This window comes from Coregonus clupeaformis, chromosome 6, assembly GCF_020615455.1.
Source record: "Coregonus clupeaformis isolate EN_2021a chromosome 6, ASM2061545v1, whole genome shotgun sequence".
In the NCBI taxonomy this organism is placed as follows: domain Eukaryota; kingdom Metazoa; phylum Chordata; class Actinopteri; order Salmoniformes; family Salmonidae; genus Coregonus; species Coregonus clupeaformis.
The window spans coordinates 41,176,572-41,195,947 of record NC_059197.1 but is presented as its reverse complement, the minus strand read 5'-3'; the positions used below and the strand labels follow the sequence as shown (position 1 = coordinate 41,195,947).

The following is a 19,376-nucleotide window of genomic DNA, read 5'->3' as shown; positions in this document are numbered from 1 at the left end:
GAGTCGTCAAGCCACGGAGCAGGAGGGGAGGACCGAGCCGGCCGGGAGGATAGGGGACATAGAGAGTCAAAGGATGCAGAAAGGGAGGAGAGGAGGGTTGAGGAGGCAGAATCAGGAGATTGGAGGGAGAAGGAATGAGCAGAGGGAAGAGATGATAGGATGGAAGAGGAGAGAGTTGCGGGAGAGAGAGAGCGAAGGTTGCGACGGCGCATTACCATCTGAGTAGGGGCAGAGTGAGTAGTGTTGGAGGAGAGCGAGAGAGAAAAGGATACAAAGTAGTGGTCGGAGAGGGAGGGGAGCTGCAGTGAGATTAGTAGAAGAATAGCATCTAGTAAAGATGAGGTCAAGCGTATTGCCTGCCTTGTGAGTAGGGGGGGACGGTGAGAGGGTGAGGTTAAAAGAGGAGAGGAGTGGAAAGAAGGAGGCAGAGAGAAATGAGTCAAAGGTAGACGTAGGGAGGTTGAAGTCACCCAGAACTGTGAGGGGTGAGCCATCCTCAGGAAAGGAATTTATCAAGGCGTCAAGCTCATTGATGAACTCTCCAAGGGAACCTGGAGGGTGATAAATGACAAGGATGTTAAGCTTGAATGGGCTAGTGACTGTGACAGCATGGAATTCAAATGAGGAGATAGACAGATGGGTCAGGGGAAAAAGATCACGTTGAGGGAGAGGTTGTTGACACAGAATATTAGGCTCCAAGAAGGTCTTCATTCATAATCAATGTTTTTTTATTTTTATTTTTTTATTTAACCTTTATTTAACCAGGTAAACCAGTTGAGAACAAGTTCTCATTTACAACTGCGACCTGGCCAAGATAAAGCAAAGCAGTGCGATAAAAACAACAACACAGAGTTACATATGGGGTAAAACAAAACAAAGTCAAAAATACAACAGAAATACATATAATATACAGTGTGCAAATGTAGCAAGTTATGGAGGTAAGGCAATAAATAAATGTATATAACATTAGTGAGGGAAGGAATGAGAATGTGGAGCATAAGGCTACTTGACTCTATACTTTGGATGCATACTCACTTGTGAAGTCAATATTATTGGTGTAGGCCACCTACCTATAATAATAGGTTGCTGGACACTACTCATAAAGCCAACTGATAAATTATGGCGATTTAAAATTGCAATAATCTAAGAATCTGCTCACCTGAAAACCTTCTTACCCTGAAATTATTCGCGTAATCATACCAATATCACACACCTGTGTTTATTTATTTAACATGTATTCTATCAGGGAGGAATACTGGGAACCAGGTCTCTTTTACAGATGAGTCCTGTACTACTGTGGACTATTTTGTTTGGCGGACGTAGCCATTTCTAGAGTTCTCTACTGAGCACATTTGTGGTATTCATGAATGCCCTCGCGAAGAAGCGCGGTTCTGCACGGGGAGAAGTGTAGCTATCTAGTACACAACTTTAAGCGCGATTGATACCTTATTTCGTGTTGTTTTCGGCAGTGTTTATGTACTGTACTCATATGGTTTTCTAATCGGCTGTGATCTACTTGAATACCGTCTTGCGAAATCGCTTCTTATTTCAACCTACCGCTAAAATAAACTAGCTAACGTTAGCTTGCTAGCTACTATGTCGGGAGGCGTCGTGCGAGGCCCTGCAGGAAATAACGATTGTCGAATTTACGTCGGAAATCTACCCCCTGATATTCGCACCAAAGATGTCGAGGACGTGTTCTACAAATACGGAGCTATTCGAGACATCGATTTGAAAAATCGGAGAGGAGGACCTCCCTTTGCCTTTATCGAATTTGAAGATCCCAGGTAGCTAACGGCTAGCTTGTTAGCAACTCGTGCACTGCTCTAACGTTAGTTAGCCATCTGCTCATGCGACATTGTGTCGTGAATCGACTTTGTTTGCACGTGTAACTAACGTAACTAGCTATTCTCATTTAAAAAATTTACAGTAACGTCAATTGGCTTGATAGCTAGTTGCTTCCCTTTCTGCAATTACACATTGAGTGAAGGTGTCTTTGTTTGTGGCTAGCCGACTTATCTCCACGATTTATCATCGTAAATCGTTGAGTTTAGCAGGCTAACTAACATAGATTATGCTAACGAAGCACACCGCAGAGTACTGTGTGGACGATTGTTTAGCTAGTATTTTCTATGATCACTCTTTCAGGGATGCAGACGATGCCGTGTACGGACGAGACGGCTATGACTACGACGGTTATCGGCTGCGAGTTGAATTCCCTCGGAGCGGCAGGGGTGGGGGGAGAGGCGGCTTTGGTGGTGGTGGTGGTGGGGGGGTTGGTGGCGCCCCTAGAGGCAGATACGGGCCGCCATCCAGACGCTCCGAGTACAGGGTCATTGTCTCAGGTGAGTCGTGTAACTAGGGTGTTAGGGGTCAAAATGAAACTGTGGTTCTGGTGTTATACTTTGTATTCCATGTTAAAGAGAAGCTTCTCAGGAACACATTATTTTATGAGGTTTCGATTTACCATGGCTGAGATCTCATTTACAAGTGATCGAAAAAGATCGCGAACTGGTCAATGTTAATCCCAAATCAATAATGTCACCAAATCCACCTGTCTGGAGTCTTAATTTCAACACGATTTGGCCAATATAAGAAGATGGGGTGGTCATTTTGTAATTATATTTTCAGGGCTGAGGTAGAACAGTTGATTCAAATAAAAGTTAAATGTATTAAATTAAACCGCAATATTATGCAAATGAGGCAGTACGGAATACATAATTAGATAATTAGATAAACCAATGGTTAAGGTAGGGGTCGTCATATTAACAAATCTTAGTGCTTTATGCAAAACTGAGTTTAACAATTTAATATATTAGAAACAACTTTTTATACGACTTTATGCAAATTAGGTACTTAATACGCTAATATGTGCGGATTAAAATAAAAACGGGGGTCATATTGTTAACATATATTGATGTTTTTTGCTGAACTGGGAGGTTGTAACAATTTCATAAAGCAATACTAAATAATGAATTATGCAAATTCTCTAATTGTAACGTTCCAATGGGGGAAAAAAATTAAGCTTCTGCTCTTGCACCTTTTAAAGATATACACACCAAAGTAACTGTTTTTGTTTTTTGCAGTCAAGCGGATCTCTCTTTCAACAGGCACAGTAATAGTTAAACGGGCTTGGTATACTGCAGTTCGCAATTCTGCCTATAACACTTCATGTGCTGTTACCGTAATATCTGCAGATATATCCTAATCAACGCCACCTTCTCAAAGACATCAGGAAGTGGAGCCTTCCCACTAGCAGATTCGACCGTTTTTTGTCTGGGCTTTAAGACCAGAAAAATAGAGCCCCCTCCTCACATGCACACACGCACATCAATTTAGGCGGCGCTCTCTAATCAAATATCAGTATGTCGGTGCATTAATATGGTACACAGTGCAGCAAGGGTGACGTATATGGTCATACGTGTGCAGTAACAGTGCAAACATGACAAGCAATAGCAGCATTGGTAACATGTCATATACATATGTGCAGGAGAATAAAGAAAATAGAATAGATAGTGTACAGTGCTGTATGCTTTAGCAATAAAGAATGTTTACACTATGGAGTAAGGTGCCGCCCATGCACACTCACAGAGCACCAACACACTTACACAGCCAAACACACACAGACTTCTCAGAATCCCCACCACAGCCTAACACATATACACACGTCTCACTAAGTCTGAACAGTAACACAGAAGGCTACAGTACTAGTCTAATAACATGGCTTACTTCTAAGGTAGGCCAACACCTGAGTTTGTTTACATTGTAATGTTTGGTGTTGATGAGTTACTATAGTGATGGGAGGATAAATTGCACCGTTTCCAGCAAATAATTAGCTTAGGCTGAGACAGTGAGCTGCCTGTTGTCCACCTGCACAACTAGATGGATGGGACACATTTCCAATTCACTGGTGTTTAGCTATGTTTTTATCGATTGCAGGGCTGTAGCCACTGAATTCTGGTAGTTTACACTTAAAATAATAAAACCTTGCAATTCGTACAATGTTACATCATACAATACCTTACGAATTGCAATTTATACAATATCTTACGAATTTGCGAAATGTACAGTATGTTAAGAATTTGCGAAATGTATGATATCTTACGAATTCCAATATGTTGTTGCTAACATTGGCTAGGTGGCTAACGTTAGCTAGCTCAAGGGGTTATGGTTAGGAGTTAGGTTGAAGGGTTAGCTAACATGCTAAGTATACTGAACAAAAATATAAATGCAACAATTTCTAAGATTTTACTGAGTTACAGTTCATATAAGGAAATCAAGTCAATTTAAATACATTTAATTTTAGGCCCTAATCTATTAATTTCACATGTCTGGGCAAAGGCCCACCCACTCAGAATGAATTTTTCCCCACAAAAGAGCTTTATTACAGATAGATACTCAGTTTCATCAGCGGTCCAGGTGGCAGGTCTCAGACGATCCCGCAGGTGAAGAAGCCGGATGTGGAGGTCCTGGGCTGGCTTGATTACAGGTGGTCTGCTGTTGTGAGGCCGGTTAAACGTACTGCCAAATTCTCTACAACGAGGCTGCTTATGGTAGAGAAATTAACATTACGTTCTCTGGCAACAGCTCTGGTGGACATTCCTGTAGTCAGATTGCCAATTGCACGCTCCCTTAAAACTTGAGACATCTATGGCATTGTGTTGTGTGACAAAACTGCACATTTTAGTGGCCTTTTGTCCCCAGCACAAGGTGCACCTGTGTAATGATCATGCTGTTTAATCAGCTTCTTGATATGCCACACCTGTTAGGTGGATGGATTATCTTTTTCAAAGAAGAAATGGTCACTAACAGGGATGTAAACAAATTTCAGCAAAATAAGCTTTTTGTGCATATTGAACATTTCTGGGAACCTTTATTTCAGCTCATGAAACTTGGGACCAACACTACATGTTGTGTTTATATTTTTGTTCAGTATATTTGCAAAGTAGCTAAAAAGTAGTGAGTAGTTGCTAATTTTCTAAAATGTTAAAGTTGTTCGTGATGAGATTCAAACACGCAACCTTTGGGTTGCTAGATGTTTGCGTTATACGCCCACCCATCCACCACGACTAAGCACTCTCCTTTCGGTTATGCCTTAAGAACCTTCCATCTTATGTAACCATACCAAACGTAACATATCATACTAATTTGAGTGTCCCGGATATACATTTACTATGTTACGTCTGGTCTGAGACCATTCTGGAACAACAGAAGGGGAAGGAAAAATGTTTTACCTTAAATTTCAGACTTTACATTTGGGCTCATATCACTTAAATATCATAACTTACAGTATTGTGATTTTTAGACATGGTTAAGAACTTCCAGATTCATGTTTCAAAGTTATTTATATATCTTGACAAGCACATTGTTGACATTTAGTGAAGATGTATTTGATTATTGCAGTTTTTTGTAGAATTCTTGCATAGTAGTCCCGTGTAGCTCAGTTGGTAGAGCATGGCGCTTGCAGCGCCAGGGTTGTGGGTTCGATTCCCACGGGGGACCAGTATGAAAATGTATGCACTCACTCTGGATAAGAGCGTCTGCTAAATGACTAAAATGTAAATGTAATAGTGTCTATTGTTTATTGCATCACTTAACACCCTAGTGTAATGTGGGTTGGGTTTATATACATCATTGGTTGCACTGCACGCCACCAGGTTGACCTACCGCACTGTGCAAACGGTAACTTACCAGTCTTTAATATTTCAATGACACTGTGCTGGTGGTCTTCTCTATTTCACTAACAAACAGACTACCTGTGTTACCGTCTGATTAACTTAACGTAGCAGGCGTAAAAAATAAACGCATGAAACTAGGTCCCCTGTATACTTGGCTGTGTTCAGTACGTTTTTACATTCTGGAACAATACATTTAACGGAAACGGTGCTGTACTGAACGGCCAGTTGAAAAACTGGGAGGTGTTGGAACGCTGTCAACATGGCCACTGCCCTTTAAATACTCGCCATACCCAGCAAACGTAACGCAAAATCTGTTCAAGAATGTAGCAAACGTTGAAGCAAACTGAACGCACCTCAGGTCTTGATGAGAAGGAAAATAAACTGTCGGGGGAGGTTCTCTTCTGCACTGTTCAACCAATCCAGTAAATGTGGTTAAGATGGAGGGCCGCCTTGTTAACGTCCAAAAGCGCAAGTCGTGTCATAGGTGCTCTTTCCATTTCCCCTGAAAACTGGAACATCAGATTTTTGGGTACTCTGTAGAGGCTACCGTCTGATTGGATAGTTCCCTTTTCACCAGACAGAAGCGCTGGTCTTTTTTTGGACTGCTAAATATTGATGGTTATTTCATATCCATGTCTTCCACATTAGTTCATTGTTTCTGGTGGGGTAGAACCAGCCTGGTTTAGTTAGTCTCTGTGCAGAATCTGAATTATACTGCTATGCCACAGATCTATTGAGCAAGTTTGTACCATTGAGTAAAGTGTTGAAAGTAATCACTGAGTAAAACAACTCATTTATTTGCTCTTCTCTCCAAAGGGCTTCCCCAGAGTGGCAGCTGGCAGGACCTGAAGGATCACATGCGTGAGGCTGGGGATGTATGTTATGCTGATGTTTTCAGAGATGGAACTGGGGTTGTGGAGTTTGTGCGTAAAGAAGACATGACCTACGCCGTTCGAAAGCTGGATAACACCAAATTCCGATCACACGAGGTATGCCTTTAGGTTTAATTGGATTTGATTATAAGGATAGGATGATATTTTCATTAAAGGTAAGTAAAGTGACTACTAATACTATTGAATCTTTCCCCTCAACCTCTCCCCATTTTCAGTGACTACTTGTGCAGCCTTTCAAGAACTGAAGGCTTGTTTTGATGCAATGGAAGGAACCGTTTGAGGTGGAAATGCTTTTAGTTTCAACGTCTAGTTCTTTTTGTGTGTCTACCAGGGAGAGACCGCTTACGTTCGCGTGAAAGTAGATGGTCCCCGCAGCCCGAGCTATGGAAGATCCCGTTCCAGGAGCCGCAGTCGAAGCAGGAGCCGCAGCGCAGCCAGTCGCAGCCGCAGCAACTCTCGCGGTGGTGGTGCCCGTGGTGGCAGAGGATCTCCTCGCTACTCTCCTCGCCATAGCCGCTCTCGCTCCCGTTCCTAAACTCTGTGTTGCCCTTTTGGTGGATCCCCTGTAAACATTTCCCCCTCCACTTGTTTTTACCCCTTTTTGAGTTTTTCAGATGTCAACTATAGATTAGAATGTGTTGCATTCCATCTCCTGATGTCCTAGTGGAAGGTCTTGGTATGTAGGTGTATCCCGTCCTGTCACCTTTCCTCCCTCCCCTGACCGACCCGACTTTTGTGTTTTTGTTTTGATCCCCTTTCTCAATTCATTTTAATTTACCTGTTGTCTTTCCTCCTCCATTTTTGCAACATTTGAAACCCTATCGCTCTGAACTTCAAAAATGTTGATCTTTTAACGAGTTCAATGTTTTTGTAAGTGTTGGAAAATGTATGTACTTTTTCATGGGATGGCGGGAGTCTCATTGCTAAACTGTATTTTACCCTTGTGTCTTCCTTTAGACATCTGAAGATAAGGATTAAAGAGTGATTTGGAATAAAAGTTGTGGAGCACATTTTCATTTGTTTGATCAGGATCAGGATAGGACATCTTAGGAGGAGTCAGGTCGAGGCAATGGTATGCTTTAGTATTGATTATTTGCATCTATTGATGAAATGGTTGCTACAGGATGCATGATTCTCTTGAATGTAGCACAATTTTTTTTATATATATATATATGATATCGAAAATTGTGTGTGTATATATATATATATACACACCTGCCCTATCTATTGTTTGGCAACCTTTCTAGCACTGATAAACACAGTGCATGTCTTTGGTTTTGTGCCAGGACAAAGGTCCTTCTTAGGTGTACCTTTTTACTTTAATCCTACATAAGAACCATTTTATATATTTTTTTATAGATGCTGTTTTAATATTAGACAGGGGCTCTGGGCTTGTTTCAGCTCAAACGTTGAGAAATATTAGACATTTTCTAAACTCTGAATTTGATGGTTTGGGTGCTCGCTGACATTTTCAAATTGATCTTTAGTAGTGACATGTCATGAGTGCACAAAATAAGACGTGGGCTTGGCCCAAATCAGACATGATTCTAATGGTTTCCCTCTGGTTTTTTTTTCTCCTGGTATTTCAAGGTTTTGATTGGAGGAGTGGCTCAGTGGATCCCAATCCTTGGAGCCGGATCAGAGGAGCATTTAGGGAAGGGATAGGCAAGGATGGATGCTTGGAGCCGGATCAGAGGAGCATTTAGGGAAGGGATAGGCAAGAATGGATGCTTGGAGCGGGATCCATTTTCCAGGATTCAAATCAATTGAACTAATTAAGGAATCCTAGATGCAACTTTTTGAATGGCCCAGTTTATTTCAATTTTTGAGCGGTAAATTTGCGCAGAGTCAAAGGATAAGGATTATTTACGTTTTTTGGAGTAAGAAAATGAAACTGAGGACCAGGAAGTTGGATCAAAGGATGCAAGGAGTCGTAGGAGTCTGGTAAATAAGGGATTCAAATTTGGGATGGTTGGGGATTATATTAAGTATAGTTACAGTCTGTTTTTCTTACTTAAATTGACTTTACTCTTTTAGTTTAGCATTTTCAATAAAGTCCTGAAAAGACATACCTGGTTTTTAGTTTGTTTTTCTTTTGAATTAAGGTAAAAGATTAACTTCATGGCCCTATGATGTAATAAGAGAAGATAAATGCTTATTTGTAGGCCTAATTGAAGAACAACCCAGTAGACCATCTACTCTAATGTATTACATTATACACCATGGGGCGGTTTCACGGACATAGATTCATCTTAGTCCTCTACTAAAGTTACAAACAAACGCAACAAGTGTAGGTCCCGTGTTTCATGAGCTGAAATAAATATTCCAGAAATTGTACATATGCACAAAAAGCCTATTTCTCTTAAATGTTGTGCACACATTTGTTTACATCCCTGTTAGCATTTTTCATTTGGCAAGATAAATGATAACCCATCCATCTGACAGGTGTGGCATATAAAGAAGCTGATTAAACAGCATGATCATTACACAGCAGCTTGTGCTGGGGACAATAAAAGGCCACTCTAAAATGTGCAGTTTTGTCACACAACACAATGCCACAGATGTCTCAAGTTTTGAGGGAGCGTGCAATTGGCATGCTGACTGCAGGAATGTCCACCAGAGCTGTTGCCAGAGAATGTACTGTTCATTTCTCTACCAAAACATTGTTTTAGAGAATTTGGACGGCCTCGTGTATGGCGTCGTGTGGGAGAGCAGTTTGCTGATGTCAACGTTGTGAACAGAGTGCCCCATGGTGGCGGTGGGGTTATAATATGGGCATGCATAAGCTATGCACAATGAACACAATTGCATTTTATCAATGGCAATTTGAATGCACAGAGATGCGGTGACTAGATCCTGAGGCCCATTGTTGTGCCATTCATCTGCCGCAATCACTTTATGTTTCAGCATTATAATGCACAGCCCCATGTCGCCAGGATCTGTACACAATTCCTGGAAGTTAAAAATGTCCCAGTTCTCCCATGGCCTGCCTACTCACCAGACATGTCACCCATTGAGCATATTTGGCGTGCTCTGGATCGACGTGTAGGAGAGCGTGTTCGAGTTCCCGCCAATATCCAGCAACTTCGCACAGCCTCTGAAGAGGGGTGGGAGAACATTCCACAGGCCACAATCAACAACCTGATAAATTCTATGCGAAGGAGATGTCGCGCTGCATGAGGCAAATGGTGGTCACACCAGATACTGACTGGTTTTCTGATCCACAGCCCTACCTTTTAAGGTATGTGGGGATCTATTTTCTTATAACTGGATGTGATGCCTAGCTTAGAAAGAATGCATTAATGATTAAACATAATAGATTTGTACTGTACTGATATAAATTGTTTAACATAAGCTGTGTTTCATGTGAGGAATGTTAGGGAGTAGGGTGAGACAGACTTGTATTTCTCACAGACACATACACACTGCCTCTTTGTTAAACCGCGCTCAAGGACGTGTACTGCAAAAAGGTGCTGACTACAAGTTGTGATGATAACAACTTATGCCTGGCAACAGTGTGCAACAGTGAAGCGCCAAGGGGCTGGGACCAGCCTGTGCGCCAACGATTGGCTGAGTAAGTCTAAACCACGCTCAGTCTCTACTCTGATTGGCCAGCAGGGAGCGGGAACTATCTCTGTCAGAGTATTTGAAGAAGAACTTAGAACAATGGATCAGTTCTCTGAGTGCCCTGCGTGGTATTTCAGTGGACCCGTATATACGAACATCATATTTACCATTGAAGTGGTTTGCATTAATTAAAATACTAGGCTATTTTAGAAGACGTGTATTGACCTCTTTTGTTCCCAATACCAGATTTGAATTGACGCAACTTATAGGTAACAGGTATCTGTGACCAACAGATGCATATCTGTATTCCCAGTCATGTCAAATCCATAGATTAGGGCCTAATGAATTCATTTAAATTGACTGATTTAATTATGAACTGTAATTCAATAAAATCTTAATTGTTCCATGTTGCGTTTATATTTTTTTTCAGTATATTTCAATGGAGATTATTAATTGACTATACCTTTTAGACCAGGACTAGGTTTAATCAGGAAAATGGCCCCATGGGTTGTATGAAATAACTGAATATCAACTCAGCAATAAGTGATAACACCGCCTGTTTATGAGTTGTATGCAGTAGTGAGGAAATGTAAAATATTCCAGAAAATGTCATTTCAAACACACGTGCTTGTATACTGAACAAAAATAAACGCAACATGCAAAAATATCAAAGATTTTACTGAGTTACAGTTCATATAAGGAAATCAGTCAATTGAAATAAATTCATTAGGCCCTAATCTATGGATTTCACATGACTGGGAATACAGATATGCATCTGATGGTCACAGATACCTTTAAAAAAGGTATGGGCGTGGATCAGAAAACAAGTCAGTCTCCTTTGCATAGAGTTGATCAGGCTGTTGATTGTGGCCTGCGGAATGTTGTCCCACTCCTCTTCAATGGCGAAGTTGCTGGATCTTGGCGGGAACTGGAACATTGTCATACACGTCAACCCAGAGCATCCCAAACATGCTCAACGGGTGAAATGTCTGGTGAGTAGGCAGGCCATGGAAGAACAGGGACATTGTCAGCTTCCAGAAATTGTGTACAGGTCCTTGCAACATGGGGCTGTGCATTGGCTGCGGATGAATGGCACGACAATGGACCTCTGGATTTCGTCACGGTATCGCTGTGCATTCAAATTGCCATCAATAAAATGCAATTGTGTTTGTTGTCTGTAGCTTATGCCTGCCCATACCATAACCCTACCGCCACCATGTGGCACTTTGTTCACAACGTTGACAACAGCAAACCGCTCGTCCACACAACGCAATACACGTGGTCTGCGGGTGTGAGGCCGATTTGAAGCACTGCCAAATTCTCTAAAACGACATTGGAGGCGGCTTATGATAGAGAACTTAACATTCAATTATCTGGCAACAGCTCTGGTGGACATTCCTGCAGTCAGCATGCCAATTGTACGCTCCTTCAAAACTTGAGACGTCTGTGGCATTGTCTTGTGTGACAAAACTGCACATTTTAGAGTGGCCTTTTATTGACCCCAGCACAAGGTGCACCTGTGTAATGATCATGCTGTTTAACCAACTTCTTGATATGCCACATCTGTCAGATGGATGGATTATCTTGGCAAAGGAGAAATGCACACTGACAGGGATGTAAACAAATGTGTGCACAAAATGTGAGAGAAATAAGCTTTTTGTGAGTATGGAACATTTCTGGGATGTTTTATTTCAGCTCATGAAACATGGGACCAACACTTTACATGTTGCGTTTATATTTTTGTTCAGTATACATCTCACACAGATAATATAAAGTCCAGTAGAAACATGGATTGTGTCGTAGTAAATATATTATGTTATAGCTTGGTCTGGCTAAAATTTTGTGCATGACCCATCTTGTGTTGGGCCTTCGGATTTAATACAATGGACAAAGACTTCTATCTTGTCGGCCTTGTCAGCAGGTGGCTAAGAACAACACCCACGCCATAGGTCTCTCAGTCCTTCCAACTCACGAGTTCTCCCATGACACACACAAACACAAACACACACACACACACACACATTATTACTGATAACACACGCACACACAAAATCCCCTCTTTCGGCTGAACATTTTCCCAAAACACACACACACACACACACACATTATTACACACACACACATTATTACTGATAACACACGCACACACAAAATCCCTTCTTTTAGGCTGAACATCTGAAGACAGACAACCCGACTCAGAGCCAATGCAATGGAAGTGACCTCGCCCAACTCATCAGGGCCAATCAGAAGATCAGAACTCCTAGAATCAACCTACTTTATTTTATTGTATAAAATGTCAGCACACAATGTTTGGGGGCGCGCTCTCAGATATCTCCCTACGAGATTGACGGACGGGTCCGTGCACGCTATTTACAGATATCTTTACCTCTGAATAAACTGCCTTATATTATACAATTATCCACCGTGTCCGAAAGTCTCTACTTGGTCTCCGTTCTCCAGTAAACTTGTTTTATCAACAATTGTATTTCTATGATAAGATATTAACATAGCCTATATAATGTAATATCACTCATACATTAATTGATGCTGCTATCAATAAGATTACACATTGAGCATAAATCCTCCGTACAGCTGAGCTTGCCAGGGGTCCTTCTCTACCTACCTCACCAACGATGCATTATGGGATGAAATAAGATGCTGGCAGAGAGGAGCTGCTAGAAAATGCTCGCAACACAAGAAGAGGTGGCAGCTCAGCCAATCGCAGGGCAAGTGGCGTAGGGCAGCGTGTAGGGCGGGGGAGGTATTTTACCCGGGCACTTTCCCACAATTGCTTTGAGTAAAGCTTATAAAATAATTTGTCGCAGAACGATCTAGCAAGTAAGCAAAGCTTTATATCCACCAAGGTGAATTACCTGATTTTGAAGGGGAAAGTATCAGCATCTGCTACAAAAGGTGAGTTACAATGTTTATTTAGTAGTCTACACGCACGCACACTAGACTAGCATGGATGGTGGCGATTCAGGTTGTTTTATTGAAGCGAAGTTTCTCGTACAAGGTAGCCTACCTTTTTTATATTTTTTTATTTAAATCGTAAAGATGAATCTATGAACTAATGCGCAATCACTACCACCTGCAAGCTATTGGCACGAATCAGGTCTCCCTCGGACCTGTTCAATCATCCATAATCTGAAGGAATTATGTAGAAATTAAATGAGTAGTTAATGTATATTGATGTTTGCACTAGACTAGAACTGTGCATCATTCAGGGGACAAATTCCTAATTTTATTAACGTAATGTCGCCATGTGATTTTGCCTTGTAATTTAATTCGACCTGTATCGAGTTTCTCAGTAGCCTATTCGTATTGTACCTAACCTACACAGGGTCGTCGTCACTCAACGTAAACTGGTGTCGAAATACAAAGTAGCCCAGTACATTCGGAGACATTGATATAACCGCGTTGTTTGCAACATTGTATCAGATATCGGCACGTAATTGGCTTGTCCTTTGATTTTCACAGTAAACAAGACCGTACGCTGTTAATGGTGAACATCAAAGTGCAAGCCAATCATAGTTGCAAGGGTTACCTGTGAATTCAGGCTTTCACTTCACTAGACTTGTCAGTTTGTATCTATAATGACAACATTAGTTGTGACCTTGTTTGCAGGCATGACTGACAGGAAGGCAGTAATCAAGAATGCTGACATGTCGGAGGACATGCAGCAGGATGCAGTGGACTGTGCTACCCAGGCCATGGAGAAGTACAATATAGAAAAGGACATTGCGGCCTACATAAAGAAGGTGAGATGTGCATACTGTAGTATCATACCCAGTCAGGCCTGCTGCCTTTGGCCTATGTATTCCAATTATAGTGGTCTTCAATGGTCCAAGCTGTTTAAAATTGGACAATATGTGCATGCCATGAGGTCATTTTCTTCCTCATGTAGTCATGGATGACTAAAGCCCTGTTTTAATTTGTTTAATCCCTATAGGAATTTGACAAGAAGTATAACCCTACATGGCATTGCATTGTTGGGAGGAACTTCGGCAGCTACGTCACTCATGAGACAAAGCATTTCATATACTTCTATTTGGGGCAGGTGGCCATCCTCCTCTTCAAGTCTGGCTGAGTTCTCTTAGGCCTGGAGTGCCTCCTCACAACCTGGACTGTAATGCACTGGTGGCTGATGTCACAACTTCCCACACACTTCAAATATTAAAATGAAAACCTACCATGATACACAACTGGCTGTGCGCAACTGCATGGACTAAGATGTACCATATTTAATGTGTATATGTTACAGTAAAAATACTACTTTTCACTAGTTGCCATAAAATGCAACTGGAAGAGATTTTTGTTAATGCTGTTCTACATTTTGTTATACTTAAGTTGTAAATGCTTTAACAGTGGCCTTTGATTGTATAATAAAGGAAAGCTAGAGAATGTAGTTGTGCATCTGCTTTCCCCCAGAGCTGTTTTGTTTTCAGTGACTTCTGTGCTGCCGTTTGAATGTGCTTAGTTGCTCCAGACATTGAACTACTACAGCAGTTTGTAATGGCTGTATATTGCCAGAGGTACAAGTGAGACTAGCGCAGTGTATTTGGACATGTCTTCCCAGGTTTGCAACTGCTGTTATCGATCCCATTTCCCACAATCATATCTCATAGAGGTGGAATGTCTCATCTGGCACACTGAGGGTGTTGGCATTTTTCTATTGCTATTTGTATTCCAAGCTAGAAGAGTTCCTATGTTAACATCTGGATGTCTTTAGATTGGGGATTTGTTTAGAGGCTTGGCGGTTCCATTTGCAGAGGGTTGACACCATCCATACTTAAACCTATTCTGGCTGTGCAACAAAGGACAATGGTGGCATTCAGGTCCTTTTGTAGACTTTCATAGTTTAAGGAAATATTAATTCTCATCTTCAGTGATTTGTTTACTGTGTCTGCTTTGTTATTGGTTGTTTCTATTCTGTTTGTTGCAAATTGCTATATGATTTGCACAGTCATACCTCTTGTTCTCAGTTCATGGGCCTGTGAGTACAATCGCACTTCACTAAAGGGATATTTTGGCAATGAGGCCCTTTATCTACTTCCTCAGTCAGATGAACTTGTGGATACCATTTTTATGTTTGGCGAGCCAACGCTAACTAGCGGTGGTGCAATCAATGGAAGTTGCTAGTAGATACAGGCTTGCAGTCATTGCGTTAACACATAATGACATCTACAACTTCATCTGACTGAGGAAGTAGATCGAGGGCCTCATTGCCACAATCCCCAAGTATCCCTTTAAAGGGTTAACGGTGCCCAGTAAAGTTGGAAACTTAATTTAGTCAATAAAATGCATAATCCTGTCAATGATTAAACTTGTTTTCATTGTGTTCTGTTCACTTTCAATAGTTTTGTGATAATTTAACAATGTCTTTGACGATGCAGTAGAATGTGTAGCCATTGCTTCAAAACCATGGATGGTTACAGGGGGTTGAGCCCACCACATTCTTTGGGCTATTGGCCATTACTATTTCAGTAATGTTCCTACACCCCCAGACAGGAACAATGTAGAGACAGATCAGGACTGATGTTGGCTGGCAAATTATACAGTTGAAGTCGGATGTTTACATACACCTTAGCCAAATACATTTAAACTCAGTTTTTCACAATTTTCATAGTGATTTATTTCAGCTTTTATTTTCATCACATTCCCAGTGGGTCAGAAATGTACATACACTCAATTAGTATTTGGTAGCATTGCCTTTCAATTGTTTACCTTGGGTCAAACGTGTCAGGTAGCCTTCCACAAGCTTCCCACAATAAGTTGGGTGAATTTTGGCCCATTCCTCCTGACAGAGTTGGTGTAACTGAGTCAGGTTTGTAGGCCTCCTTGCTTGCACACGCTTTTTCAGTTCTGCCCACACATTTTCTATAGGATTGAGGTCAGGGCTTTGTGATGGCCACTCCAATACCTTGACTTTGTTGTCCTTAAGCCATTTTGCCACAACTTTGGAAGTATGCTTGGGGTCATTGTCCATTTGGAAGACCCATTTGCGACCAAGCTTTAACTTCCTGACTGATGTCTTGATGTTGCTTCAATATATCCACAATTTTCCTTCCTCATGATGCCATCTATTTTGTGAAGTGCACCAGTCCCTCCTGCAGCAAAGCACCCCCACAGCATGAAGCTGCCACCCCTGTGCTTCACGGTTGGGATGGTGTTCTCCGGCTTGCAAGCGTTCCCCTTTTTCCTCCAAACATAACGATGGTCATTATGGCCAAACAGTTATATTTTTGTTTAATCAGACTAGAGGACATTTCTCCAAAAAGTACGATCTTTGTCCCCATGTGCAGTTGCAAACTGTAGTCTGGCTTTTTTATGGTGGTTTTGGAGCAGTGGCTTCTTCCTTGCATAGCGGCCTTTCAGGTTATGTCGAAATAGGACTCGTTTTACTGTGGATATAGATACTTTTGCACCCGTTTCCTCCATCTTCACAAGGTCCTTTGCTGTTGTTCTGGGATTGATTTGCACTTTTCGCACCAAAGTATGTTCATCTCTAGGAGACAGAAAGTGTCTCCTTCCTGAGCGGTATGACGGCTGCGTGGTCCCATGGTGTTTATACTTGCTTACTATTGTTTGTAAAGGCACAGTCAACTTAGTGCATGTAAACTTCTGACCCACTGGAATTGTGATACAGTGAAATAATCTGTCTGTAAACAATTGTTGGAAAAATTTACTTGTGTCATGCACAAAGTAGATGTCCTAACTGACTTGCCAAAAATGTGTGGAGTGGTTGAAAAACGAGTTTTAATGACTCCAACCTAAGTGTATGTAAACTTCCGACTTCAACTGTATATGTTCTTCTCTGGATCTTTTCAGTAGTCAAGTGCGTAAACTCTACGTGTCAAACCCCAATAACCTAAGTGTAGTTTATTTCCGTAACTGAGCAGTAATATTGATTAGGTGAAAATATTGATAATAGGGCCTAGTTATGTTAATCTTAGTCATGATTTTGCAACCAATTGGCAGTATATGTTACCCTTCCTAGTTCAGAAGACACTAGTTCTGCACAGAGGTCAATTGGAGGCAAGACTACATAGGTAGAAGACAAAGTGAAGGACAAGTGACTGATAAATTATTAGCGGGGACAGACCGTGACCAGTGGATGTGATCTGACCACAAATACTACCCTAGGCTTCGCAGGGAAACGTTCACTGACTGAATCAATGTTCTCTATTTTTATAGTAGAATTATAGACATGCATGTGGTTATTATAAAAACGATGTGCCTTTTGTTTCTCAGCATGGTAACTATTCTTGTCTCCAGCAGCACATACTGTACACTGCACCTCAATGTGTGGTCCGTTACCTGACAGACAGGTGAGGGAAGCGTTCAGTAAGGATCTCTACTTCCACTGTTAATCTATCCAAGGCTTGAATAACAAAAGAGCTAGACGATGGATGAGATACAGTACATTGCAGTGGGTCGCACCAGACTCAATAGCCTGTGGCTGTACAGTTTTGGACTGCTTTGTACTTTAGATCAGGGTTTCCCAAACTCGGTCCTGTGGCCCCCACCCTCCTGGGTGCACGTTTTGGTTTTTGCCCTAGCACTTCACAGCTGATTCAAATAACCAACTCATTATCAAGCTTTGACTATTTGAATCAGCTGTGTAGTGCTAGGGCAAAAAACAAAACGCACACCCAGGGGGGACCCCAAGACCGAGTTTGGGAAACCCTGCTTTATATTGTTCTGTCATTCAGCAATGAACTGTTGGACAGTCACTTTGTAAAGTAGTGTGTGTAGGTGTGTTTTGCTGATTATAGAAACTCATTCAGATTAATACATTGTAAATATTCAAGGAACAGTCCTGAAAAGCAGACAGGCGATAGAGCTAGTTATTCATCAAATTTTTGTAAAACTACCATATCATATTGCCATTTGCAATATCTATCCTGTTGCCTAGTCACTTTACCCCTACCTATATGTACATATATATCTCAACTACCTCATACATCGACTCGGTACTGGTACTCCATGTACAGTATATAGCCAAGTTATCGTTACTCATTGTGTATGTATTCCTTGTGTTATAGTTTTTTCTATTTTTCTATCTGCATTGTTGGGAATGGCTCGTAAGTAAACATTTCACTGTAAGTCTACACCTGTTGTCTACGAAGCATGTGACAAATACAATTTTATTTGATGCCATGTGATATGGGTAAGATATACGTGAAATTGTTCTCATACAGATTATATAATTGGAAAGGCTGTTAAAGCTATATACATGCTAATGTCCTTGGTCCCAGGCTGCGTGTTACGTACCGGACGCTATGCTCCCTTCTGATGACCGCTCTTACCCCACTGTACGTTGCCAACTCAATGTCCCTGGGCACTGACTCATCATCAACGTGTGTGACTGTGTGTTCCTTTTTGCCTTCTTACATGCACACACCAATATGTTATATAATCATTAATTTGTAGTGTTGTGTTACAATGGTCATATACACTCAGTGGCCCGTTTATTTACACCACCCCGTTCACGAAAATGGTTTGCTTCTACAGACAGTGAGTCATGTGGCCGTGGCTTGCTATGTAAAGCAGGCAGACAGGCATCGAGTCATTCAGTTACTGTTCGATTCAATGTTAGAATGGGCAAAACGGCCTCCCGAGTGGCGCAGCGGTCTAAGGCACTGCATCGCAGTGCTAGAGGCGTCACTACAGACTCAGTTCGATCTCGGGCTGGGCCGCAGCCGTCCGCGACCGGGAGACCCATGAGGCGGCACACAATTGGCCCAGCGTCTTCCGGGTTAGGGGATGGTTTGGCTGGCCGGGATGTCCTTGTCCCATTGCGCTCTAGCGACTCCTTGTGGTGAGCCGGGAGCATGCAAGCTGACGTCAGTCGCCAGTTGTACGGTGTTTCCTCCAACACATTGGTGCGGCTGGCTTAAGCGAGCAGTGTGTCAAGAAGCAGTGCGGCTTGGCAGGGTCGCGTTTCGGAGGACGCATGGCTCTCGACCTTCGCCTCTCCCGAGTCCGTACGGGAGTTACAGCGATGGAACAAGACTGTAACTACCAATTGGATATCACGAAATTGGGGAGAAAAGGGGGTACAAAAAAAAGAATACAATTCAGACCCCTTGACTTTTTCCACATTTTGTTACGTTACAGCCTTATTCTAAAATGGATGAAATAAAAACAATTCCTCAGCAATCTACACGCAATGCCCCATAATGACAAAGCGAAAACAGGTTTTTAGACATTTTTGCAAATTAGTCAGGATCGA

At 41.8% G+C, this 19,376-nt stretch overlaps 2 protein-coding genes across 7 annotated transcripts; both read left to right on the top strand.

The window, feature by feature from the left end:
* Positions 1–1,341: 1,341 nt before the first annotated feature.
* On the top strand, positions 1,342–8,352 carry LOC121567957 (serine/arginine-rich splicing factor 1A). Of its 4 annotated transcripts, XM_045220785.1 has the most exons (5): positions 1,342–1,787; positions 2,149–2,345; positions 6,495–6,667; positions 8,162–8,236; positions 8,289–8,352. In XM_045220785.1, the coding sequence occupies exons 1-4, from the start codon at positions 1,597–1,599 to the stop codon at positions 8,234–8,236; spliced, it is 636 nt and encodes a 211-aa protein (XP_045076720.1). In that variant the 5' UTR covers positions 1,342–1,596; the 3' UTR covers positions 8,289–8,352. The 4 variants fall into 4 exon arrangements, with proteins under 4 accessions (XP_045076720.1, XP_045076717.1, XP_045076721.1 ...); XM_045220782.1 differs by lacking the exon at positions 8,289–8,352 and having other exon boundaries at positions 8,162–8,243; XM_045220786.1 differs by lacking the exons at positions 8,162–8,236; positions 8,289–8,352 and adding an exon at positions 6,787–6,893 and having other exon boundaries at positions 1,343–1,787.
* A 75-nt stretch (positions 8,353–8,427) lies between these two features.
* On the top strand, positions 8,428–15,479 carry LOC121567959 (dynein light chain 2, cytoplasmic). 3 transcript variants are annotated; one of them, XM_041878375.2, is made up of 3 exons: positions 8,428–8,515; positions 13,766–13,899; positions 14,091–15,479. In XM_041878375.2, exons 2-3 carry the CDS (start codon positions 13,768–13,770, stop codon positions 14,226–14,228), a joined length of 270 nt encoding a protein of 89 aa, XP_041734309.1. In that variant the 5' UTR covers positions 8,428–8,515; positions 13,766–13,767; the 3' UTR covers positions 14,229–15,479. The 3 variants fall into 3 exon arrangements, with proteins under 3 accessions (XP_041734309.1, XP_041734310.1, XP_041734308.1); XM_041878376.2 differs by lacking the exon at positions 8,428–8,515 and adding an exon at positions 12,873–13,051 and having other exon boundaries at positions 13,748–13,899; XM_041878374.2 differs by lacking the exon at positions 8,428–8,515 and adding an exon at positions 12,875–13,051.
* Positions 15,480–19,376: the final 3,897 nt, after the last annotated feature.

Bases quoted from the DNA above. Each gene is read 5' to 3' on its own strand.
- LOC121567957 (XM_041878373.2), top strand. From the start codon at position 1,597: ATGTCGGGAGGCGTCGTGCGAGGCCCTGCAGGAAATAACGATTGTCGA. The intron at 2,346-6,494 runs GTGAGTCGTGTA...TTCTCTCCAAAG, and splicing joins GTACAGGGTCATTGTCTCAG to GGCTTCCCCAGAGTGGCAGC. The intron at 6,668-6,902 runs GTATGCCTTTAG...TGTGTCTACCAG, and splicing joins CCAAATTCCGATCACACGAG to GGAGAGACCGCTTACGTTCG.
- LOC121567959 (XM_041878375.2), top strand. From the start codon at position 13,768: ATGACTGACAGGAAGGCAGTAATCAAGAATGCTGACATGTCGGAGGAC. The intron at 13,900-14,090 runs GTGAGATGTGCA...TAATCCCTATAG, and splicing joins TTGCGGCCTACATAAAGAAG to GAATTTGACAAGAAGTATAA.